Raw genomic sequence first — 26,675 nt, 5'->3', positions numbered from 1 at the left:
ACTCCATTCAAATAGAGAGTGACCAACGGAGTTGACTACTTCATGAATCCTAGGGCGAATTATTTTAGTTGGAGCCAAATTACAAAGTAGACAAATTGGAATGTTTTACCTCATCAATTTTTAACAATTATAAACAAGTGTACAGTAATTATAAATTATAAAAATTATAAAAATGACGTTCCCATTCGACCCATCATAAATAGCCGAAATAGCCCAACGTACAAAACTTCTCAGTTCCTCCAAAAATTCATTAAGAAACACTTCACATTTCACAATAAACACCCTATTAAAAACTCAATAGAATTATGCGAAACTTTAAATAAATTTCATTTGCAGCCTAACCACATAATGTGCTCATTTGACATTACTAATATGTTCTCGAACATTCCCGCTAAAAAAACTATCGAAATCATACGAACTAATCTTTCTAAACACAGCACCTTAAGTCAGTTAGAAATAGAAGAATGCTTACAATTACTAACTTTCGTCCTTCATAACAATTATTTTACGTTCAATAATAAGATATACAAACAAGAAGGTCTAGCCATGGGTGATCCCATTTCGGGAATACTCGCCGAAATTTATATGGACAACCTCGAAAATAGTAAAATAACAAACAGCATTAATGGTTTGTGTTTTTGGCTACGCTATGTCGATGACACACTAGCAATAATAGACAAAAGCTGCAACAATAGTGAAGACATACTAACTTACTTAAACAGCCTTGATAATTGCATCAAGTTTACTAAAGAAGATGAGGACAATAATTTCATCAATTTTTTAGACATTACAATCACCAGGACCTTAAACAATTTTGATTTCCAGATTCACAGAAAACCTTCATTCACTCCCACAACCATAAAACAAAATTCTCTTCACCCACAATCGCACAAACAAGCCTCATTTTACAGTTTAGCGTACAGAGCGTTAAAAATTCCCATGTCAACCGTCAATTTAAAAAAAGAAATAAGTACCATAAAAGAAATAGCTGTTTTCAATGGATACAATCCCTCAATCATACAGAAAATAATCAATAAAGTGAAATTGAAATTGGCCACAAACCTCTCCCCAATAAAAATTAACAAGCCTAAATATGCATCATTCACCTACATTAACCCCATTATACATCAAATCGCTACCCCTTTAAAAAAACATGATATTAAGGTAGCCTATAAGACCCATAATTCTAATCAACAGCTATTTTTCAACCACAATAAGATAAACTCGGACAACAATAAATTTTCGGGCTCAGGCATTTATAGACTGAAATGTGCTGAATGTAACAGTTCATATATCGGTCAAACTGGTAGAAGCTTTGCAATTAGATATGCAGAACATTTCAATGCCCAAAAGCACAATAAACACTCAGCCATGAGCATCCATATGAAAGACACCGGACATAGCTTTACCACAATCGAACAGGATCTCCAAATTTTAAAAAGACTAGATAAAGGCAGGCTCATGACCGAGTTCGAAAATTTATACATTTTTTGGACCAAAAATATAAGAATAAAAATTTAAATGATCCAATAGACAACCGAAGCCCTCTTTACGAACAATTAATATTTTCGCTCAGTAGTTTAAATCTGAAAGACAAAAGACTTGTTAACGTCCTCAAAACAAGCTCTCCAAACACCCCCACTAAGTCGCTCAACTCATCACGCCCCTATTCTCCCTCCAATACACACAACTCCTCCCCAAGCGCCAATCACATACCCACAGCCCCGCCTTCTCAAATCCACTCCCCTCCTCTAAGACGTCACACGTACAACACGAGGAGTAGGACATTAGCGACAGCCAGTGCTCCACAAACCTCCTAACAATTAGGTAACAGCTCAACAGCTTTCAAGGTAAATTTTTAACTTTCACATTTTTCATTTCTCAATGATTTCCCCTTTTCTTCTCTTTTTCCGTCATTTCACTTAACTAATTAAGACAAATCCTCCATTTTCAGATTTCCCTCACATGTAGGACAGCTCAAACACCGATTGCACTGCACAACATTTTCGACCGTTGCCCATTCAACCAACAACTGACTTTCCCACACTTCAACAACAAAATATACGCAAACCTTTAGTCAACTAGGAAGAACCTAATGATGTTTTTAACTATCTTCATTTGAAGCCGGTGTTGTTTTAACTCTGTCTTAGCACAGCCTCAGTTTATAATCAACAAAAGCTGTTCACTTGCACTGTGCACTCCATTCAAATAGAGAGTGACCAACAGAGTTGACTACCTCATGAATCCTAGGGCGAATTATTTTAGTTGGAGCCAAATTACAAAGTAGACAAATTGGAATGTTTTACCTCATCAATTTTTAACAATTATAAACAAGTGTACAGTAATTATAAATTGTGTTTTATTTTGCCAACATTTGTATATACTACGTAGAACTACCATCGAACTCAATATCATATGGACTTTGAATACTTCCATTTTTATACTGTGCATATGATGGCCTCATTTTAATATTAAGAAACCACTAACGTGTTTTACTATGTGTAACTAGTCTATTGTTATTTCGTTTAGGATAGGACTTTGTACGCGTTTTTAATGTATTTTTTCTTACATATTATGTTCATAATTTCCAACCAGACGTCTGGTTTAATTTTGAGGTGCTTTGATATGACTGATGATGCCCCACATGAGGGCGAAACATGTCTCCATTTTAACGATGTTTAACTAAAAATGTTAACATCCTGTAATGTATTCAATAGGTTGGAGTCCAATAAATTCTCTTATATTATTATCTACAGGTGTGGCAGTAATGCGTTTTATTATCATAATGATTAATTTCGTACGTTCGTTGTCTCTTTTTTTTTTTATTAACCCATACACTATTATGTTTTGTTTGGCGTCTCCGAAAATCGTCTAAAGTACGTGGAGAGATAAAATTATTCTTATATTTGTTAGGTTCCTTGGCGAGTAAAACATTCATTTTAATTGGATAGTTTTTATCACGTTTTAAACTTGCTTCTCTCCAAACATATATCTATACTGGCCCGAGTTAAGAGATATTAAACGACCACTTCGTTAATGATCTCACCTGCTGTATAAATAGCAACAGCCGCGAATATTTCTCAACTAAAGTAAACTCGTTTCCTCATCCCGAGGTAGTACAGCTCTTTTTAGACACACACCCAGTGGAGGGGAGTTACATGTACCGCTTTTACCGCATATCAACCTTCCTCCCATTCGTAAATCTCTGGCGGCACGGTACCGGGAATCAAATTTATTTCATTTGAAAAGAGCCTCCGTCACTCAGATGGCAGCGCGTCGGACTCTCACCGCTGGTTACTGTGGTTCAAATCCTGGTCCCTCGATGTGAGATTTGTGCTGAACAAAGCGGAGGCGGGACGGTTTTTTCTACAGGTACTCCAGTTTTCCCTGTCATATTTCACTCCAGCAACACTCTCCATTATCATTTCATAGCATTTATCAGTCATTAATAATCACGCTGGGAGTGGCGACCCCATTGTAATAATAGATTATATATGGTTCATTCATTACACCCTTGAGCTGGTCACAGACTGGATAACAGGTTGTAGGTTTTCATTTTCATTTTGTTTGAAAGTGGCCAATGAGCAAAGGACTTCCGGCCACTGGCATAAAAAAGATGAAATGGCGGGATTTGAAAACAAATGTTTGAAGTTCACCAAAAAAAAAAAATCTAAAATCAGGAGAAATAATAGAATAATCGTGAGGCAGGACAAACTGTCGAAAATCGGAAGTCTCCCGCCTAAATCGGGAAAGTTGGCAAGTATGAATTAACCACAGCTACAAGTTCTCGTAATTGCTCATTCATGGCTAAAGAAAAGCTTAGGGTTAAGAAAAGCTTAGCGTTATTGAGGATGCTGAAAACATTGTAAAACATGCACCAGGAAGAAAGTACGCTGTCAGAGAAAGTTGTATCTGCGAATGGTGATAAAACAAAACGTTACTTCAAAAAACAAATAGTAATCAAAAGGAATTTCGCACAACATGTTCCTATACAGCTAAAAACAGACAGCACACTAACTTCAACACATGCAAAGCTAACTAAATACAAAATATCAGAGGAAGGTAAGTAAACCTCATGACAATTTCGAGCAAGCAGTTTGCCTACCCAATAGCATCTGAAGAATGTATTTTCCTTAAAACAAATTGATATTTTATTCAGTTTTAGAGTACATTATTATCTAGGATTAATATCTTATAATAAAACACAAAGGCAATTTTCCTTTTTTTCAATTCTCTCCTAAAATTACGGTGCGTGGATTATTCATTGGTGCACATTATTATTAAATTTAGCATATTATCAATGACAGGACAAATTTTCATCACTCCTTCCAATATAAACAAATTACAGAAATACGGCTTAGTGTACACACCGATACTAAACTAAATTTAATCAATACCGAGTGAAAATATCTACAGTAGCTAACACTGCAAGCGCCAACAAGCTTAACCATCTAAAAAGTAAACAGGAAACATTATATCACTCATTTTTTTGATAAAGAGTAGAAGTCTATTCCACTTTTAATAATTTACTTACAATTCAATTACCTGCATTTCACTACGTATTCAAAACATGGTTGATGGGTTACCTGTTCTAAAATTGCAGCAATGCAGGCTTATGAAACAATTGTGGTGTACATGACTGGGTTGTCAAGAAGAAATGCTCCAATGCTCTGGAATACACCACCTAGTAACATGGATAATGCTGCCCAACGACAGACAGATACTGGCATCAGTGATATCTGATGCTGGAGGACACTTAGAAGTAAATTCGTTTGAGAAGCTCAAGAGCTTAATCATTGAGTTCCAGGGCATCTTCACGATAACAGTAGGCGACAAGAAAACAGACAGTGTGTTACATCGCAATAAAAACAGCGACATGATCCATATCAGTTGCCCACCCCATCGGATACCGAATGAGAACTGCGCCTCAAGTTATGATACTGAATGAATGAATGAATGAATGAATGAATGAATGTTGAAAGTTTTAATATACTATAGCTTTCAGCATGATTAAATATATCTGCTCTATTATTGCTAACCACCTTTTGGTACTTTTTGGCTGAAAACATTCCAATATTTGTTACCTATCCCTAAAATGCATACATCATGTTTTAAGTTTTTTTTGGCCTTATTTTAGGGCACAGTTACTATTGTCGCGGCCACCAAATTAGGCGGGTGAGGAAAACTGCGCTGTCGTCAGATATGGGAACGGCGAAGCGACAGATGGTCGAGAGTCGCTTATCCCCGGGCACGGATTGGCAACGCTGATCGTGCAGTGCTGTCAAACTGAAGCCCATCCGCTCCAAGCCGCCTTACCCGAGTCATTCCCTGTCATGCAGCTGTTGAGCTTGCATCGTAAGTGCAGTTAAAGATGGATAGTGAATGTGAATTGATTTGGGCTCAAGTCAAGAGAGAAGTGGCAGAGAGGGACAAGACATTCAAAATAAAGAGCGTAGAAAAGCCATCGACCATGTGACTGCTGCAGATTGGGAAAAGTGCTTCAATCGCGCGGAAAATGTTCAAACAGACGATTGGGCCAAGGAAATAGTAAGGGACGAAAGAATGGAGCCATTCATCATCAGTGTAAAAGACGACTCAACAGACAGCGAGATGGGTGATGACGGTGACTAAGGCTACCTTGAAGCCAGAAACCGATTCTTACTTCATTGTAAATTAGTGTAAACCTATTCTTTAAAGTAGTTCTTTTTCTATATTACTCGGTACAATATACAGTATTCAAATATTTAAAGTTATAATGTAATAAAACTGATACGGATTAATATGTAATCCGAAAGTATTTACGGGGTCCTGCAGCCTGTGCTCGTGCGCGCGCCCTGAACTGCCTCAGCTTGCGACATTTACACGATCGCTTTCCGGGGCGTTTTCCAGCAAAATTACAAGACTCACAGAAATATGTTTCAGATAAAAAATATAAGTCAGGCGATTTTTTACATTTTTCCCGCAGACAAAATTTTATTGGCTGAAGAAATAAAAACTTGGCCGCTTACTGAAATATTCAATACATGATTCTACGGATTTAAACTTACTTGTTCAAGATTTTATTTTTCATAATTATTTAAAGTGGTTTATATTGTAATCAGCAGTCTTTTCTGAAGCTTGTAGTATAATTTGTTTCGAAAAATTGTATGAAGTAACATCAGGAGCTTGAGAGAGAACAACTTTCCTCGCGCTCCGAAATGATGTGTTCAGTTAGACATTTCTTCGCCAGTTGCTACATAATCTTGGCAACACAGTTACAATACAAGGTTGAAGGCAGCCGGATTAAACCCACTCCCGTAGCACAGGAAGTTAAACAAACACGCAAGGCAAGGGTCGTGATACAGACAATCCAACTTTTTTCAATTCAAACTACAAATAGCAAACTTCATATTCGAAACAAGCCACACCTCTCCAACCAACAGGAGATAAGAGACGTGAAAACACCGGATGCCTTCTTAAGGAAACTTTTTACCAACAGTTCAACAGAAATACTTCACATAGTGCATACAAGTTCTTCAGTAATCAACGAACTTATGGAAAATTCACAAGACTTATAGTGAACTATATTTTAGTCCATCAGTGTTTTTAACATTAAGATTTTTAATAATAAGTCATAGTTTAACTAACAATTGCCTTAAATGCATGCCCCCCTCTACCCCCCCCTCCCCGCCACATCCATTCACACATGCACTACTAACACTTGTTTCTGAACTTTTAATTTAATGTCTATTGAAATAGCCTAAGGCTAAATAAAAGTGAAAGTATCGATCAGGTGGATTCTTGTTCCTTCAATTAATTAATTGGCACATCGTCTATCGCGCGACAACTCGAAAGACCTGCAACCAAATTTGGAGGCCACACACCATTAATATTGTTATATTATTATTATTATTTACATGGTGAAAAATGCCCAAATACAGTACCCATATTTTATTATTTTGCTTTGCCCCTATTTTTTATGTCAAGCACATTTATCGTTTTCCCGCATCCATCGTCATTTTCCCACCTCCCTCTTGAAAAACTTTGCGTAAAGTTGGTCGTGAGAGAGGGTCAGCAACTAAACCCTCAGTGCTGTCAGCTTGTCGGGAACGTCACCCCTGGTACCAGCGCCGGGTCATCAGAGTATGCCTCAGACCACGTTGGACTCTACGTACCCACAGACAAAACAACAGACTCCACGTAGGAAGCAGTTGGATAAATCTACAAACGTCACTCCAGTCACGCAACAGACAAGCGCTACGCAGAGCACTAGTAGCATCGACACTGTCACCAAGATTCTCAGTCAGCTTGATCCAGAACAAGACATGTCTCAGGCAAACATAGATGTCCTGACCACGGCCATCCAAGCTATGTCCGACAGATTCAAAGACCTCGAGGCCAGAATGGATTCTTTTTTAGAAGAGGAACAACCAACCTATGACGGCGGCACAGACAAACAGGACCTACAGCCGCAAGACGAAGTCATCCCTTGGAGAAAACCCCAGCCAGCGACTTACGACAAAGGCCTCCCAACCCCACCAGACGCCAAGGTCTACCAGATCGCCCTCGCATTACGGGAACAGCTCGCCCTCATCCCTACGGGACGCGATCACCACGATGCAGCAACCACCCCTTGGGCTCTTTCAGCATGGCAAAAACTGGACCCCGCCCAACGTAAGTATTTCTTCAACAGGGCCAACCTGTTATATCTGGCTCTAGCCCAAGGGTGGGACGTGGCAGTTCAAGTAGACCAGGCAACAGGAGATCAAGTCGCCGTTCTGTATTTGCACAAATAAGTACAATACATACACTGGCGTCAGATAATGAAGAGAGATGCGCCATTTCATACATTAGATGCTTCGAAACACCAAACTCAAACACTGTAAAATGAGAGCCACGCGTAACATCACTAACGGGCCCAGCAGGACACTGTAACCAACATCCGTTGTCGGCCACTTCAAATGCGCATAAAGTATTTTGTAATCATCATCACAGTCATCTATTAAACAATTTGAATATTACGATTTCCAAACCCTTTTCACACCTTAAGGGTAGTTTCAAACAACATTCAAACAGTTGCTTATTTTTCTTGAGGTGTTTATAAGCCAATTATTACTTCTCCAACCTCAGCTATTCCCAAACCTTAATAGTTTCAGAATCTAAGATGGCTTAACATTACTTCAAGAGACCAGCCATGAACAGGAGTGCATGATAGAGATACCCTCCGGTGTTACAGGCTCATCTTGTCCTCCTTACAATTTAATTGGTCTCTGCAGTACCTCAAAAAAAAAAAAAATCACATTCCATTGTAGTAGTTTTGAAGCATACCTTCTTCCGCAAGCTCTGAAGAGACATTATGGCCGTAAAATTTGCAGCTCAACTCCTCGTCCAAGCTAAAGAATCCAGTTAACTCTGCCCCACCAGCCAGGCTCAATCAATGTCTGCCTTCAAACCTGAAAATAAGAACACATTAGTTGTAATTCTTGAAATCACTTATGGTTATTAAAAATATTCTGTAAGGGTTGCCAAAATGAAACTGAAAATTCTGTTGTGTTCTCCAAAAGTTTGCACAAGTTGGGACAGACAGACTTGGTTATGAGGAAACCATTTGGACCACATGGGTTTGGGAACAGAAATGTAGAAGGCAAACAACTGCTTGATTTGTGCAGAAGAAATGGATTGATCATCAAAAGTACCTTCTTCCAAAAATAAGACAGCCACAAGATAACAAGATATAGCTGGGATGGAAAACATAAGTCGCTCATCGACTATATATCATCACTAACAAAGTAGGATGGAAATATGCAATGTCAAAGTTATCCCCACTGAGAGTATGGACAGTGATCATAGATTATTGATTGCAGACCTAAATCATGTGGCTAATACAACTCCAAAGAAAAGAAAAAGTAAACGTAACGTGAAGACTTGGAAATTAGAAGAAGTTTAAGGAAGAATATAAAAGAAGGATACAGAGACATTTACCAAAAGGGAAAATGAATACAGTAGAAGAAGAATGGAAAATTTTTAAAGATACTTTGGTGGGTGAAGCTAAAGATCTGTGTGGAGTAACAGGATCGACCATGAAAGAAAAAGAGACACCTTGGTGGAATGACAGTCAGAGTGGCTATAAAAGAGAGAAATTGGGCAAAAAGGATGCCAGACAAAGAAAAGCAAAGAGATGCACAAGATCCAGGTAGCCAACAAATAACTAAACTACAGGAACTCTACAGGGCAAAAGAAAAAAAAAACTTAAAGCTAAGAGGATAGTAAGAAAAGAGAAAAATGGAATGAGTTTGTGGAAAAGTTGGAAGAGGACAGCAGAGGAAACAAGAAACTTCTTTACAGAGTAATTAAAAACAAGCGAAATATCCTACAAGACATCAAGGTAATAGAGCAGAACAGTGGATCAATAGTACGAGACGAAGATGGAATCAGGGGAGAATTCAAGACCTCCTTTGACAAGCCCCTGAATGGAGAGGCATCAAATATAATTCAAAACAGAGAAGAATCTGGAAAAAGTGAAGAGCCCAGTAAAAATATGGAGCCACCAATCACATGGCTGGAGATAGAGAAGAGCCTTAAAAGTATGAAGAAAGGGAAAGCTGCAGGAATAGACGAGTTAAGTGTGGACATGTTAAGAGCAGCAGGAACCCCAGCAATCCAATGGTTATATAGACTCCTAAATGTAGTATGGCAGAAAAATACCATCCCAGAAGATTGGAAGAAAGGTATAATTGTACCTATATTCAAGAAAGGCAGCAGACGGAATTGTACCAACTACCGTGGCATCACTCTACACTCTCATGAACTAAAAATTCTGGAAAAAATTATAGAGAATAGACTACGAGAAATTGTAGAACCACTTTTAGAAGAGGAACAATATGGCCTTAGGCCTGGAAGATCAACAACAGATCTTATATTTGCTGTCAGGATGCGGATGGAAAAACATTGGGGAAAAAGAGAAGCCTTTATATCTACTGTTCCTTGACATAGAAAAGGCCTATGACAGCATACCAAGGGAGCTTATTTGGGAGTGTCTGAGAAAGCTCAAAGTTCAAGACAGTCTAATTTCAAAAGTTAAGGTGCTATACGAGAAAACCAGAAGCTGTGTACAAGTCAGTTGTGGAATGTCAGACTGGTTTGAGACAAAAAGGGGAGTACAACAAGGTAGTGCTTTGTTGCCCCTATTATTTATCATTGTAATGGATACCATATTAAAGGTGCTAAAAGAAAAGGGGCAACAAGACTTAAAAGCATTTGCATTTGCAGATGATGTAGTAATTTGGAGTAACTCAGAGAAAGATGTAGAAGAGAGACTGCAGGGGTGGAGTCAGGAGTTTGAGAGATATGGATTAAACATCAACAAGGCTAAAATGGTGGTGTTGAAGATACAGAAGGGTGACAATCAGCCAGAAATCATGCTAAATGGCACTAAGCTGGACAGTGTCACAGAATTTAAGTACTTGAGTAGTATAATGTCCAAGGATAACTTGTTTAAATATGAAGTAAACAGTCGAATCAGCAAAGCAATACAATTCTACCTCCAAGTAAGACAGCTACTATGGGATAAAGATGACACTGTATAAATCATACTACACCCCTACCCCACATTCAGCCTGGAAACCGCTACATTAACAAGAAAGGACAACTCAAAACTCCAAGCAACAGAAATGAAGTTCCTACGCACAATGATCCAGAAGACCAGGAGGGATAAAATCAGGAATGAAAAGTCAGAGAAGACGTAGGACTATAAGACTCCTTACTCCAGAAGATACAAAAGGCAAGACTGAAGTGGTTTGGTCATATAAAAACAATGAGTGCCAACAGGTCTGCAAGAAAGGATTATGAAAGAGAAATAAGGGGAAAGAGACCAGTGGGCAGACCTAGAGAAAAATGGACAGACTTAGTGAAGAAGGATTTAGAGGAGAGAGATCAGGATTGGGAGCGGATTGTGAACAAAAATTGGTTCATGGACAGTAAAAAATTGAAGGGGCTCATAAACTTCCTTATCTTAGTTTTCAAAAGCTTCAAGTTGACAAGTAGGCGATCAATCTTCCACGTAATACACAACACCTTCTCGCGCTACTTGCCCTTACCACAACACCCCGATGACCCACCTTAAACTACTCCCCTTACTCCCTGACCCCCTCCTATCCCCTACCTATGTTCAATTTTCGGTTCTTACTTCCTCTTGTACTTCATGACAAGGCTAAATTAAAGTGAGCCTCATAATATTACTTACCTTACCATTTTCACTTTTTATTTCTTATTTTTAATTTATTTTATTTTCATTAGATCACATAAAATCCATATCAGTACTTATAGGTTCATATCCACAACATATTCTAAGAGTTTTTATACACACCATTATCCACCTTTTGAAGTACTAAATTAATAGAGAAAATGCACACAATGTGCATAAATGGTACACTCAGTATATGGTTAGTTGACTCTAGCACAGAACGTAGTGATTCGGTCCTTTGCTTGCAAAACATCGCATTATATCTGTCACATAGCCCACCACAGCGCTTGCACACACATTCTTGTCCTGGAGAATGGAAACCTACTTTCTGGCATAATAGGTGATGAAAACCCTGTACTGCAAACCGAGTCATCACGTCTGAGGTCGTAGTTTGGTTGTTTCCAATCTTCTAATATCATGGTGTCGGTGGCATAGAACTCTTCCCAGATTTCTTCTCTCTTTGACGCAAGTTCCATCATGGTATATTTGTACGCGGGTGTGGCTGGAAGTAGAAATCTTAGCCTTATTTCCTCGAAGTAGAATGGTTCCCTTGCCAATACGTAAACCAAGCGAGATGGAGTGTACTTGGAGACACATAAAGCTTTCTTCAGAAATGATGCTTTAACTTTTTCTATGCTTGACAGTTGAGCTTTCGTTAGGTATGGCCAGATGTTTTCTATTTCGTAGGTGATGACAGGTGAAACCTTGACGTTGAACTATTTTACTGCTGTTTTTAGTGATAATTTCCTCAGATGTTTTATGCTATTTGTGCTTCTAAACGCTGTGCTGACTCTGTTCTTAATGTGGTAAGAAAATTTGTCTCCACCTGTTTCCAAGATCATTCCCAAATATTTCACATGTGATACTGCTGCTAGAGGGACTGTTCTATGGGAGAAAGTCGCCTGTTTCTCACCTCTTCTAAATGTCATAGTCACTGTCTTTTCTTTATTAATACATAGCTCATTCTCCGCCCAGTCTGCCAACTGATCGAAAGAAGTTTGCAAATCCTCTTTCGATGTTGAGGCCATCACAATGTCATCTGCATAGATATATATTTCTTTCTCTGAGTGTGTCGCCTCTATTACATCCGCTGTGGCCACTGTATATAAAAGGGGACTAAGTGGGTCACCTTGTAACACCCATACTGTTTGCTTTATGGTTCTTGACTGGGAGATTCCATCGTCTATCACTATATAGTTTTCGCTTAGTATGCTTCTTATATGCCTTTGCTGGCGAGATGTAGTGTTTACAGTGCACTATGTCTTCTGGTATGAGCAATATCAAATTTGTTACTTTCATTGACCTGTCTCAGTCTCATCCTTGGCTTCAACAATATGAAAGTGACTGAGGTATGAGTGATGCTAGTAATACCATTCCTTATGCAGCCAGTCCCTGTTATGAATGGTGTGAAACTATCGCTCATAGGGTCGGTTGGTGCATGCATTTCAGTGGGCTTAGCAGACTGATATGTAATAGCAACGGCTGGCTCGGTGAGGAAAGCAACGGGAAACTACCTCACTCCTCATTTCCCTAGTATGCCTCTTCAGTGGCGCCTAGGCTATTTATGACAGCTGTTGGCGGAGTTGCAGAGGATCAAACCAGCCTTCAGGCTGAATACCCAACATACATGCTTCTTATAATGCAGCACATGGGATTATCTTGGCTAAGTAAATTTTCAAGTTTAGTTAAGATGATGTCTCTACTGATGGTGTTGAAGGCTTTTGAGAAGTAAACGAAAATCGTGTGTAGTTTCCCTTTTGGTTTTGATAACGCATCTTCAACGTCCCTTTGAAGACACTGAACAACTTGCGTAGTGCTTCTTCCTCTCCGGAAACTAAATTGCTCTTCAGGTAGGTAAGTATCTACTAGGTCCGTGAGTCTTCTAGTAAGTAAACATGTGAATATCTTAAATAGCAAGCATTCAAGGGCAATTCCTCTGTAATTGTTGGGGCTCGCTGAATCACCCTTTCCTTTATATAGCATTTTTATAGTCTATTTTCTCCAGATGTTTGGGATTACTCCCTGGCGAAGGCATCTATTAAATATCATTTCTTACCTAGCAACACATTTATTCCTTGAATAACAACAATTGTGAATTATACTGCATCCTTTTTTTAACCTTAAGATCTACAGCAAGAGTGCTCAAGAACCTAAGATATCTACAAAAATTATCTTCACTTAAAAGTGCTACATGAACTATTATTAATTATTAAGAAAAGTGTCATAAGTGTTACAATTACCTTTTCTGTTGTTTTTTTTTTTGTTGACTTCTTGCCATTTTTGTATCGGCTGATGATAACATGGATATATGTCGAAACCGGTCCCAAAACATATTAAATATGTTACTACATTAATTTGTGCAACAGTATTATTGTACTGAATAGATGGAACATCTTTCTCTTTTTAGCATTGTAAACTGGAGCTGGTCAATGATGATGATGATCATGAGTTTACTGTTTGGAATATATTAACATACAGGAAGTAGAGAGTGATACATGGGTGATATATCTACCCAAATACAATCTGTTCAGTCTGTTGAAACTAATTCAGGATAAATAAAATTAGAAAATACCTAACAAGGAAAAACATTAGTAACAAATTATATCTGAAAAATATCTAATCTGTTATTAAAAGTTTTCTTTTCCAGGTATTTTCTAATTTTTATATTCCTGAATTAGTTTTTGCAGACTCAAGAACCTCCCAGCTACTTCTACTATAACAAACTGTCCAAATGTAGTCGCCTGGTTTGTTCAAGCACGTGCCCCAGCGATCCACTCGACAACAGATACTCTGAATGAACCATGTCCATCGTTAGTAACAAAACCATTTTTCAACCGCGTCTCTGACTAACCATTGCTTGCAAATCAGCATTGTTTATTTTTTTCTCACCAGCCTACCCACTGTGCCTGACCTGGGTTTGGAATGTCCTTAGTTGTCCGTGACTAGGTAAAGGTCTTCTAATGATTTTTTTAAATGTTCATTTGGTAAATGTCATTATTGCCGTACGTGAAGGTGACAATCTTTTTTATTACATTCTTTTTCAGAGTAGTGGGAAGTTTATTTTTTATTCTACTTATGATTTTATTGACGAATACTTTGTTGTATCCACTATTTAACACAATAGTGAATATGATGCTCACTCTTTTATGTAAAAATAGAAAACATAAGGAGGGGCATGTACAGCAAGGGAATTAAGCGGAAAGTAGAAATGAAGAAGTTTGAAACTTACATTCTGTCTTCCACCCCCTGTTACGGTAATGACTGAGTGAAGTGGTCATGAGTGCATGTTGTCTGTTCTGGTTTGTTGGTGGGGAAGTTGAGTTGGACAGGCGGTTGAGTTGGCATTGAGATTTGCGCGCGCAGCGGGAAGTTTGTGCGTATTAATGTTAAAACATCTGTCATATAGTATTTAGTCTTAAATGTAATTTCTCTGAGATTGTATGCGGAGTTAAGTCTTTGATCATTACGTATTAGTAATTCTTTGAGGATATTCAAAAATGTTCCTTTACTTGCTGACTGGAGTATCATCATGTCGTAGTTGATATTAGTGAATTTATAATTATTATTGATCATATGTTCATTCATTGCAGAAGTTTTAAAATATTAATTAGCATGAATATTGTTACAAATAAACAGCGCCTGTTTTATTACTCAAATTTATTTCAGGATGACACAAATGCATACACACATTCCTATTCAACCATGAATGGCCACACTTACTAATTGCGGTCTATTTAAAAGTCGCTCTTCTTTACACAGCAGGTGGTCCAGCTTGTTGGTATTACATGGGGACAGCTACAATCTTTACTTCCACTTGCATTCACAAGTCCAGTCAACCCATAAAGCAGCTGTGTGCCAACCGCTGGGTTTGAACACAGTGCTGCTGGCTACACAACACAAGATGACTGTCCCTTGGTTAGATTCCCAAGTCAGTCCAGTAATTTACACAGTCAAACACAGTGAACAAATCAACAGCAACAGCTCAACAGTGTTAAACGGCAGGACATTACTCCTCACAACATGATTACTACCACAGTTCCCAATACACTCACGATAGATGCTCTAGTTGCCGCATCTACGACAAACCTCAGTCCACAGAAGTACACAAACACAGGGTGTCCACCAAATCCACATTTTGTTATTCCCTGACATTTCCCTGTTTTCCAGACATAAAACCCAGTTTTCTTTTCCGTGACACACGACAAAAAATAAAATTATAAAGGAAGTTTCCAGTTATGATAGTAATATTGAAATACATTTTGAAAGCTTAAAGTCCAAAAAATAAATGAGCAATTAATGTGCATATTAAATTTCAAAACTTGGAAGATGAATTTAGTCTAATTAAATTCACTTTTAGATTTTTTAAAACTTGATTACCATTACTGCTTCAGAGAAGAAATTTCTTCGTCTATAGCCACCAACAACTGTCGAACTTCTGCCATCACCCTCCACTTCTTTTCTTCAAATTCTTTCAGCAACAAAGCGGCCTTAATACCCTGACCACAAACAAAAATTGCCCTCTGCCTACCACAGCTACCACAACGAACTCTATCACATATGACTCCACTGCTGCTCCTTCTCCTTCTTCCATTAAAGAAGGTTCACCAGAGGCAAGATGTCTACAGAATTATCTTTCAAGAGAGCAAGTAACCAATGCTAAGATTATTTGGTGCATGCATACAGTCATGCAACACCGTTCTTTATGTGCCAGTGAAGCTGGTGTACGCTTGTTCCCAGTAATGTTTCCAGGCTCTGAAATCGCTTCGAAAGTTCAACTGCACAGAACAAAAGTTGCATATACAATTTCTCATAGTTTGGCTCCCTATTGTTAAAAACAAGTTCTTGAGATGTGTAGTAAGTGCACACATTTCACCGTTGGTTTCTCAGATGGGCCAAATGGATTTTGTAGTTCGTTGTTTCAATACTGATATTAATGAGGTATGCACTTCTTATTTTGATTCTGTGTTTCTTGGTCACTCTACCTACTAGGATTTGTTAAATGGTTTTTTTGCAAGCTCTGCAAAGACTCAATCTAAAAAACTCTTACAAATTTCAATGGATGGTCCAAATGTTAATAAAAAGTTCTTTCAGGATATCTGTAATTTATTAAATGATGATCTAGATGCTCCTATTTTGGTCAACATTGGACCTTGTGGCTTGCATACTGTGCACAATTCATATAAAATGCCAATAAAAGAAACCCAGTGGAATATTGCTGTTTCTTCGTGCTCTTCACTTCTTGTTTTGTCTGACTCGGCTGAATGGTCAGCATACTGGCCTACGGTTCAGAGGGTCCCGGGTTCGATTCCTGCCGGGTCAGGGACGTTAACCTTAATTCCAGTGGCCCGGGGGCTAGGTGTATGTGCTGTCCCCAACATCCCTGCAACTCACACACCACACATGACACTATCCTGCAACACAATAACATGCAGTTACCTACACATGGCAGATGCCGCCCACTCATCGGAGGATCAGCTTTACAAGGTTATACAAATTATTCAGGTTCAAACATATTTCCTTTGAAATATTGTGCTATTAGATAGCTTGAAAACTCGAAAGTCATTGAATGTGCTATAGATATCCTACCTAATGTTGAAAAATTATGTGGAAGGAAAAAACAGACACAAGAAAATCCCAAACTGTAACAGCTTCAAAATAGTATCAACTTCACTATCACTAAGATAGTATATGCCCTTCCTAACAATATCCAAAACTAAAACAAGATTAGGTACATTATTATTAAGAATAAATAAATTATTCGCAGCTAATGACTGGCATAGGATGTTATGGTTGAGACCACGGTGCCAATTTTTGCCAAGTCACGTTCACATGCCACTTGTCTTTCAGGAACTATACTGAGGTATGTTACACAGATGAACTATATACTAACCAACACACAGATGTAAATAAAATTACATCTACACAGAAGACTATTAAACCTATACCGCACACGCCGAGCCAGATAGCTTCACCATGTAGCGATGTATTGGCAGCCAGGTTTCGAGATTGCACTCAATCTATCTGAATCGATATGAATGGCAGCTTGGGATTGGCTGGATCAAGACCGAATACACACAACCATACTTCACAAACTCAGAAACTGCAAACCAACAAACAACTTTCATCTTACAATGAGATGTCACTTTATTTTAAATCTTGTTCTGTATTCACAAAATTACACGTGATATTACAAACTACTAGTCGTGTCTCAAATTTCCAAACACCTCACATAAAAGATAGGTTAGAAACTCAACATGGCGCGGCCTGAACTGTGTCACGAAGTATTACACATTTACACAAGGTTACCTACATCAGCACATTTAATAATTGTAATAATAATAATAATAATAATAATAATAATAATAATAATAATAATAATAATGAGCACTCGAATGAGCATTAAGTTTAAGCGAATTTCACACTTTCCTGCATTCAGTGTTTTTTGTCTGTTTTTACATTTTACAAGATAGTGACTACCGCACACGTCATTACATAGTAAACGAACAGTCATCCATTGGATTCTGGAGTTTTGTCTATATGCATATTTCGCTGTGGAAGCCTTGTCTACATGCATATTTCGCTGTGGAAGCCATGTATTTAAGCGATTAGAAAATAGAGCGCAATATAGGCCTCGCAATTCCCAACAACACAGAATATTCAATAGTAAGCAGATCAAAACATTGAAAATCGATCGCTCAATCGATCGATCGATCATAGTCGCTACTGCTTACTATAGGCTATCCGTATAGCTAGCTACTGATGCTATTGGTTACTACACATTCAAGATCACACTTGATTTTTTTTAATGTTTATCAGTTTTCTTTACAATTTATTCTAGGCATAAAAGATATGCCCTAGATTAATGTTATAAAAACTGAAAAATGTGCTTCTCTTAATGAATAAATAAGGTATGTCCATTTTATCTGGCAGAAGAACGAATTTCCAGATTTTTTCTGAATTCCCTGACATTTCCTGGTCTTCCCGTCATTTATGAAATTCCCTGACATTTCCCAGTTTCCCCGGTTTTCTGTACAGGTGGCCACCCTGAAACACACAGCATTCTCATGTGGTACACAATCTTCCGTTCCGTCCACCGTTTTCAGCCCAGCTATTCACTGGACACTCTGACACAAGCACAACTCCTCGTTCACACCTCAGTGGGACACTAGCGACAGCCGACACCTCTGTCGGTCACATTGATTAACAATGACTCCAAGTCCAACATTGATTCCACCATGTGGCCCAACACTGACTCACTGTCTGCGACTAGCCTCCCTTTTTATAGCTCGGATTATGCGAACCAGAATATTCGCGATGGGGCTAGAGACAGAACATTCTTGTTGCATCTGCCAGACAAGAATAGTATGTGGAAATGCCAGCCATGCCCCAGAGTCCAGCTAGGGGCTCCCCGGTCGGCTTGGATACATTATAACTCACAGCTGTTTCAATTCCACAATCTGTTGATGTGCCTTTTGTAAGAGACTTCAATTTAGAAAAATACGACGATTATAGAAACATCAAGAGGTTTTATAATATCTTTCGAGTACGATTAATAGATGTTATCAGACATCAAACATTTTAATTAGCATTAGGACAACTTTCACTTAATTTTTTACCTGTAACTATACATAGTGTCTTAACATGGTGTTTATATTTTATATCAAGTGTTAATGTACCAATATTGTCAAATAAGTTGACCACTTCAACATTAAATATTGTTTCATAAGACAGCGAGTGCCTAACCACATAATTATTTTGATAGATGCCAACACAAGATATCTTACGAATTATTTCAAAGAGTTTTTCAAGAATTCCACTAGATCTTGTTTACCTATCAGTAAAGGATAGTCACACTGTATTTTTAACTCATACTACTATTTTAGTTATAAGATGGTGTAATACGAATGTACAGTGGAACATCGATTCTCCGGTTTTGGAGGGTCCACGGGAAAAAAACGTACAACACGGGAAAACGGAAAACGCGGGAATGAATGAACCATCAACAATTTGTCTAAACATTACAAAAATGATATATGTATATTTATAATCTTACAAATGCCCCTAAACCAAACCAAACCAAACCGCAGCCCCAATGGGCCTTCCGCCTACCAAGCGACTGCCCTCGGTCCGAAGGCCTGCAGATTAAGAGGTGGCGCATGGTCAGTGTGACGAATCCTCTCGGCCCTGGCTCTCTAGACCGGGGTCGCCATCTCACAATTAAATAGCTCCTCAATTAAAGGTAATCATAGAATGAGTGAACCTGGAACCAGCCCTCATATCCACGTAAAAATGCCTGGCCTGGCGGGTGATCGAACCCGGACCCTTCAGGTGAGAGGCAGGCAAGTTAGACCATGGGGCTGACTTCAAACAATTACCGGTACGCGACTTAAAAATCTCGAAACTTTACATTCAGTTTTACTGGGGAAACTTTGTCAGTTTCCTCTAAAATCTTCGTCAAATTCCTTTGAAAACTTCTTTCAGTTCAGCAACTTTGATCAGCCAAACTCTTCGAAAAATCTAATACCCGTAACGCCAAGCCAAACAACAATCGATCACAAGTAGTTTTTAATTCTCTAATCTAAGAGAATAAAGCACATTAGATACCAAAGCGCCCAACATGATGGCAAAATCCTTTTTTTTCTTCCATTGTAAATTGGTCACCGGTATACTGTTCCTAGTCATTTTATGGAAATCTTATATAGCGTAAATTAGGCCTACATCGACTTTTAAAGGTTATGTTAAACTCAAGAATATGGTTTTGAATGTAAGTATCGATCCTCAAGTTCACGAATGCAATATATTCCATTCTCCCTGTCACTAATTATAATCAAATTGGAAAGAGAAAAGGTATCATTAACACTTCCGAAATTAGGATTATTCGCAACCTTGAGCTCAGTTGGAAAGCGCGCTCGCTGTAAAAGTCGGTACAAGTGCGAAATGATACAAAGTTTCTTAATGTAACATGCGCCAGGTTTTATAACATTTTAACACAAAAACGTGAAATTCCCAGTCTCATATTACGATGAAAACAGTAATAGGCAGTCCCAAAACCTCCCATGGCTTTATGTATGTAAGGTGGAACATCTGTTCTGGTCTCGATAACATAATCGTATACAATAATATTAGAATGCTAAATTTGTGTTACTTAAGAAGGAGCAGTTTCGATTCCTGCCTGAAAGCCCAGTGACTATACAGTGCCCTGAGGGAAATGACGAAAATCTGTTCGGCGATACACTCAACAAAAATAAAAAATAAACATCTAACCCTGGACATAAAGCAGATGTTTTGCAAGGACGAATATTTTGACGAAACTCGTTGCGTCTTTAAATAGAGCTTTCGAAATGTGCTCTGTCTCCTTCCAATTGTTGTGGGCACTCTCTGCTTTATGATTTCCAAGGATTCTCTAAACAATACCACCCGAATGCGATGCTGAGATGATCCCTTATGCAAGTTCACCGCCGATCACTTTTCGAGTACAGTACTTCCTCAAATTACCACAATGACGGGACGTCAACATCAAGATCCACAAGTATGCCGTAGCCGTCCTTTCGTGAGGTACAGTTTCATGAAAAACCCATGATCGAGGATTTAGCGTTGATGGGACTGAAATTTGTGGACGGTGGATCCGGGAAATCGTTTCTTCGAGGAACGGATAATGCGGAATTTTTACAACGCGATTTAATTAGAATACTCGCAGGACCACATCATTTGAACTAATACGGGAAAACATAGTTTCCAGGAACGTATAATCGAGGTTATCGGGATCCCGATGACAACTGATTCTGAGGCTGAGAGATAGGCTGACGATGCCCACAACAAGGGCGAAACATGTCCCAATATAAGTATCATGCTTAAGTTATAAACATTCTCACGAATGTACTGTATTTAATAAGTTGACCACTTCAATAAACTTAACTGTTTCAAATTAATATAACGCCCCTTGTTTTCCGAAGCAAATCTATTTGAGATAAACATGGTATTATGGGGTGATATGGTATACACTGAAATATTGACAGAGAGTTGTGTTTCCATGAATTCAATATTTTAGTAGGCCTATGTGTTAAAATGCATAATGTTTTGTAAAAAAATCCATTGTGAAACTATATAAATTTTTTGTTATTCAAATTATTTTTTAACTGTTTTTAATTGATGCAGAATAGACTTGTAATATTACGTTGTTACAAGTGAACTATGTAATGCGAGTGGAATGTATTTTTTTGAAGTCTTTGTTTGTAAAATATGATATGATGTTTTATTTTTATTGACCTAACCTGTACTGTATAATGTTGTAACATAGGCATTTGTAAATAGTAGAATTCTGTCTATAGTTCCTGGAAAGATCCAGAAAGTTACGTAACTTTTGTACAGGGTGTGTTACTTTGTTGGTATGTGTTCTAGAAAGTGTGTTCTGTCTATTCTGGAAAAATACGACTTTCGCGATCATGCGTATTCTAGAATGTTAGACAAAGTTCGCGATCGAAAGTAAGGTTGTGATTGGTGAGTCTAGGTGGCAATAGGGAACTCGTGCACGCTGATTGGCTGCCTCCAAGGCCGGAATATCCTATATATAGTGAGCGAGGCAGTGTTCAAATAAAATTCTGTACCCTGAATTCGGTCGGTCTTGGTCTATCTGCCTGCAAGCAGCCTAGCTAGTTGACGTCCCCTGGTTTCCGGGATGGCACACTCCTCGGGTAAGCACTCTTGAATTCCGTTCCTGCTAAAATTTCCGTAATGTTCCGTTTTGCTTTTCATACAGGAGTCTGCCCTAACCTCGCCTAGATTCACCAAATTAGTTACTTATGACGCCTTAGTTTTTCAGCTGAACTTACCTGTTCGTTTCCGAGGCATTCCCATTTCTTGTTTCACTAAAATATGTGTATTGTAGTTTAACATTATTTCCCTTGGGGGTTGCCTCTGGTAGTTCTGTATCACTTTAGGTACGCTAAGTTTTGGATAACCTTTTTCACATCACTATATATTGCATTGTACAACTACATTGGTAACTAGATGTATAGTTGTTTTGAAATTTGAATTTACACTGCTACGAAATAAGCTATGGATACCACTGAACTCATAGCCCGTAACTTGGAATGTATTTGTAAGATTATTTTGTAAATAATATTTTTCAAATCTAAGGATCACGGGGATTTATTTCGGAATCCGCTATTTAAGCCATGTCCATGCCTTTGGTAGGTTCCCAGCCCTTCCATCTTCCCGTTTTGTCGTTCACAAGTTGGCCCTACTGATAGTTACGTACTCTTTTGTTGGAGATCCGCGTAATGCTAGCTACTGTTTTTCCGAGTGTGTAGTGTTCTCTTACATTGTGTATTGTACTCTTACCTTCCCTTTTTAACCGCGTTTGTGCCTTGTTTAGTGTTACCCCTGTAGTCTGAGGTAGCAACGTAGTTTTATATATCGTAACTTAGAAATAAGTGAGATTATTTAAAAATAAGTTTGAATATTAACAAGAAGAAAACTTCACACTTTTCATGAGAAAATCGAAGAAATACACATGTACCATCAAATTTTATTTTTTAGGAAACTAATTGATTCATGTCATGTTTTCTTTCTTTATAATGAATAGCAGGTGTTGTATGTGATGTAATTGTATAACTGAGTCAAAATTCAAAAATACTTGAGAAAAAATGTGCAGAATTTGGATTTTTTTAAATTGTAGCAACCTATAAAAATGCAGATTTACATATTCAGTTTTAAGTTTAGGATTTTTATATTAACTGTAGGACGTGTACCAATATAATGGTTAGAATCTGAGCAAATTTCAGTATGCTATGACCAACGGTTCAAATTCCTACGAATATTTTAGTGTAAGTGAGTAAATGGCATTAAATACGCTTGGCATTTTTCGCATGGGGATGCACTTCAGACCTGGCACTACGAAGGTCAATCAACTGCTACACCATGTGGTTCCGGTAACGCAGAAATGAGCAACGGAGCGAGATTTCAGCCGTTGCCAAGTCACGTGACATGGAACTGCCGTTGCCTCGTCTTCAGAACAATTATTATGAGACCACAATATGAAAGGCTTAAATATGACCCACACCTGAATTTAAGGAGCAATATTTCCATAAAAAAGTGCGGTGGTATTCAGGATTATACAGGTCTTCTGACACTCAAGATGGTGATAAGAAAGACAATAAATACACCAATTAGAGGAAACAATACAGGGAAACTAGGAAAGAATGCATGAATTAACCTGTGATTACAGTAATCCAGGTTAATGTGTATTTTCCTTTCCAGGCCAAATGTGTGCCTTCAGCTCAATGAAAAGCAAGCATCTGAGGTCAGTAGTACAATACAAGTGCTCAATGCCTTTCCTAGGAAGAATGCATTCACTGTGTGTTTCTGAAGTAGTAGATAGTGTGTGTGTTGTACGTAAATAAAAAGATGCATATTAAGATAAATACCCAGTCCCTATGTCAGAGGAATTAAGCAGAGGCAGATAATATCAATAGACGTCCACCTTCTTGGTTGAATGATTAGTGCACTGGCCTTCACGGTTCAGAGGATTCCAGGTTTGATTCCCAGCCGGGCCAGTGAGTTCAACTGAACGAGGTTAATTCCCATGGGGGCTGGGTGTATGTTTTCATTTTAACACACATCTTCATGTACACACATGTATCACACTACAAACCACCACACGAACATTCAATAGCAAATATGTCCCTCCTTACACGGTTGGCCTCAGGAAAGGCATCCGGTTGTAGAAATGGGCTAAGTCCATATGGTGCCGAACCTTGATAACTGCAAAATGGCAAGGAAAAAGAATAATATCCCCAGCCCTATCAGGAGTGAAACCTGAAACCCTCTGAACCAAAGGCCACTATGCTCACCATTCACTCAAAGAGCTGGACTAACTGAGGCTCAAAGTGAGAATATAGATTATAAATGACAAGCAAGCTTAATCAATTTTGTTATTTCATGTATTAGGACAGAAACTGATAAACGATTTTAACATGAAAGAAAACCAAGCATACCAGACTACAATATTTGTTACGAAAGGAGAATCTGAGGGTGGCGTGCACCAACCAAGAGTAAGTTCTACTTCCGTAGTAAAGTACTCTTGAAGTCAGCATTCGGCGACTTCCATATGAGAGTAAATTACTTCCGAAGTATTTTAGTCCTCTCAGATACTCCTGGACTAAATTACTACAAGAGTAAAATGTTGAAGAGCACCATCTTGTAGTATATTACTAAAGAAGTAAATAACGTACGAATATAGGTTAGAATTTACTCTCACATCGTGCATGGAGTAAGCTAGGTTTAGACTTGTTAACTAATGATAATATCGTGCCGTATATGAGAGGAAAGACGTTTCAAACGTGTTTATGGATTACTTAGATTGTATTGACGATCTCGACGCAGTAAACGATGGGAAATGTAATAGTGCGTAGGCCTACAGTGCGTGAAAGGCGATAGCCGTGTAACGTGAACACGGCGAGTTTCAGGAACGTTTTTGGTCTTAGGAAGGAATCCTTTACTTTCCTTCTAAATCTACTTGGAGATCACTTACAACTGAATTCTTGTCTTAATTTTGTTGTATCTCTAAAATTACAGTTGCTGTGTGCCCTACGAGTGTTTCGTACCGGAACATTTCAGTACGGTACAGTTGCCGGTGATCTAATTAACGTTTACCGCACAACTGCTAGCCGTATCTTTCATCGCGTAGTTAAAGCAGTAGTTGAGGCTAAGAGGGAGGTACGCCTGCAAATGATGATGATGATCGTTCGGAAAATAAAAGGATATTGTTCACGTTGGCAGGTTTCCACACGTTGTGGGTGCAATTGACTGTGACTGCGCGCACATTCCCATTTATTGCCCTCTCGGTGACAACGGTGAACTTTTCAGAAATCGGAAGAGGTTTTTTTTTTTAATTTGCTTAATGTCGCACCGGCACAGATAGGTCTTATGGCAACGATAGGGCAGGAAAGGCCTAGGGATTGGGAAGCGACCGTGGCCTTAAGGTAGGGCCTACAGACCCAGCATTTGCCTGGTGTGAAAATGGGAAAATTTCGCTGTGGATGTAGGCCATCTGTATGAAGAAACCGCCATCAGTTTTAATTTTTCCCGCGTGTCCATGACTTTCTGCTTTGCTTTTAAGTCCTTCTACAGAATCTTAACTTGCTTTTCACTGCGTTTTCCGTCACTCGAAGCACTGAATTCTTTCGTCACGACTTTCCATGAATTTCCTTTCTTATCCAGCATCTTTATGTTGTGTTTCTTACACCTTATATCCTTTGCATAGATCGTCATTATCTCTATTAACAAGCATTTATCTTTTTCGCTTACGTTTTTCCCCCGTTTCCTAACGCACATAACCTTATCTATTTGGATTTCTTTAAAGAAGATACACGAACACAGCACTACTCCGCGAGTAACGAACGCTACTTCTGCAGTAGTAACTAAAAGAGTAAATTGTACTTCAACTCTCCGACGTTACTTCCGGAGTAAATAACTCCCGTAGTAATTTACTTCTGTAGTATGGACTTCTTTAGTAAACGCTACTTCCGTAGTAATTTACTCCAAGATGGTGCACGCCACCCTAAGTGTTTAAATAGGGAACTAATATTTCCTAACTGGAAAGCTGAAAAAATAGAAAAAGAAGAAATGAACAATATACATATGTATTTTCTTCTTTTTTTAACATGCTAAGTATATTTATCTGTGTCCTACCTATGCCATCTGTCCCATGTAGAACTTCTTTCCAGAATACCATAGCAACCAAAGGCTACCTCAAGATTAACAAGCAGCATGATCCAGTAGTGCCAAAGCCATAGCTCCCCTTTCCCTCACCCGTTTCATCACCACTCTCTTCTTCATCCAGATGAATGAAGCCCACACCTCCTGAAAATAAAAGAAATTTCCTGTAAACAACTGACATTCACAACTTGTGTATGGTATAGAACTCATGACAGAGAAAAAAGTGGTGGGCAGTTGATCAATCAATAATTATTAAATCTATACAATACAGGGTCTTTTACATAAACTAAGACCGTGTTTTTATTATCCGATACATATGCTCCAGTATGAGAGGTGCACGCATAGTTCTTGACCTAGCAAGCAGCCTGCACATGTTCAACCTGAAAAGCATCAGTCACCAGTCTGAATCTAACCTGTTAACCTGGTGAGACAGTTATCATTGCAACACCGTATTTTCGTATGTAAAATTTCTGGTTTCATCTTAATTGGCCTGTGAACAGTCATAACTCTCGCTACTGGTGTTCAGAAAATCCTAATGGTGTTTATGAAGACCCTCATTATGATAGGAAGATTGGTGTTCGGTATGCTGATAGTGCAAGCCGAATAATTGGGCCTATTTTTTTTGAGACGACAGTAAATGCATAGAGGTACCAAGATGGCATTTTGATGCCGTTCTTCCATCACTTAACAGAAGAAGAAAAAACACGTGGGTGGTTTCAACTAGATTCAGCACCTG

At 38.5% G+C, this 26,675-nt stretch overlaps 1 protein-coding gene across 10 annotated transcripts in view; it reads right to left on the bottom strand.

Moving 5' to 3' along the window:
* The window catches only part of Pcl (polycomb protein Pcl), a 374,533-nt gene that overhangs the window by 313,858 nt on the left and 34,000 nt on the right, over window positions 1–26,675 (bottom strand). For 7 of the 10 annotated variants that reach the window (XM_067143090.2, XM_067143088.2, XM_067143087.2 and 4 more), the window contains 2 exons: window positions 25,913–26,083; window positions 8,308–8,432 (listed from right to left, as the gene is read on the bottom strand). In XM_067143090.2, the coding sequence (XP_066999191.1) occupies window positions 8,308–8,334 (27 nt within the window). In that variant the 5' untranslated portion in view covers window positions 8,335–8,432; window positions 25,913–26,083. Of the gene's footprint in view, window positions 1–8,307; window positions 8,435–25,912; window positions 26,084–26,675 lie in introns of those variants that run through there. The other 3 variants (XM_067143086.2, XM_067143094.2, XM_067143093.2) reach the window with 2 other exon arrangements.

The sequence above is a fragment of the Anabrus simplex genome, chromosome 3 (assembly GCF_040414725.1).
Source record: "Anabrus simplex isolate iqAnaSimp1 chromosome 3, ASM4041472v1, whole genome shotgun sequence".
Lineage (NCBI taxonomy): Eukaryota > Metazoa > Arthropoda > Insecta > Orthoptera > Tettigoniidae > Anabrus > Anabrus simplex.
This window is presented reverse-complemented; position numbering and strand designations above follow the sequence as displayed.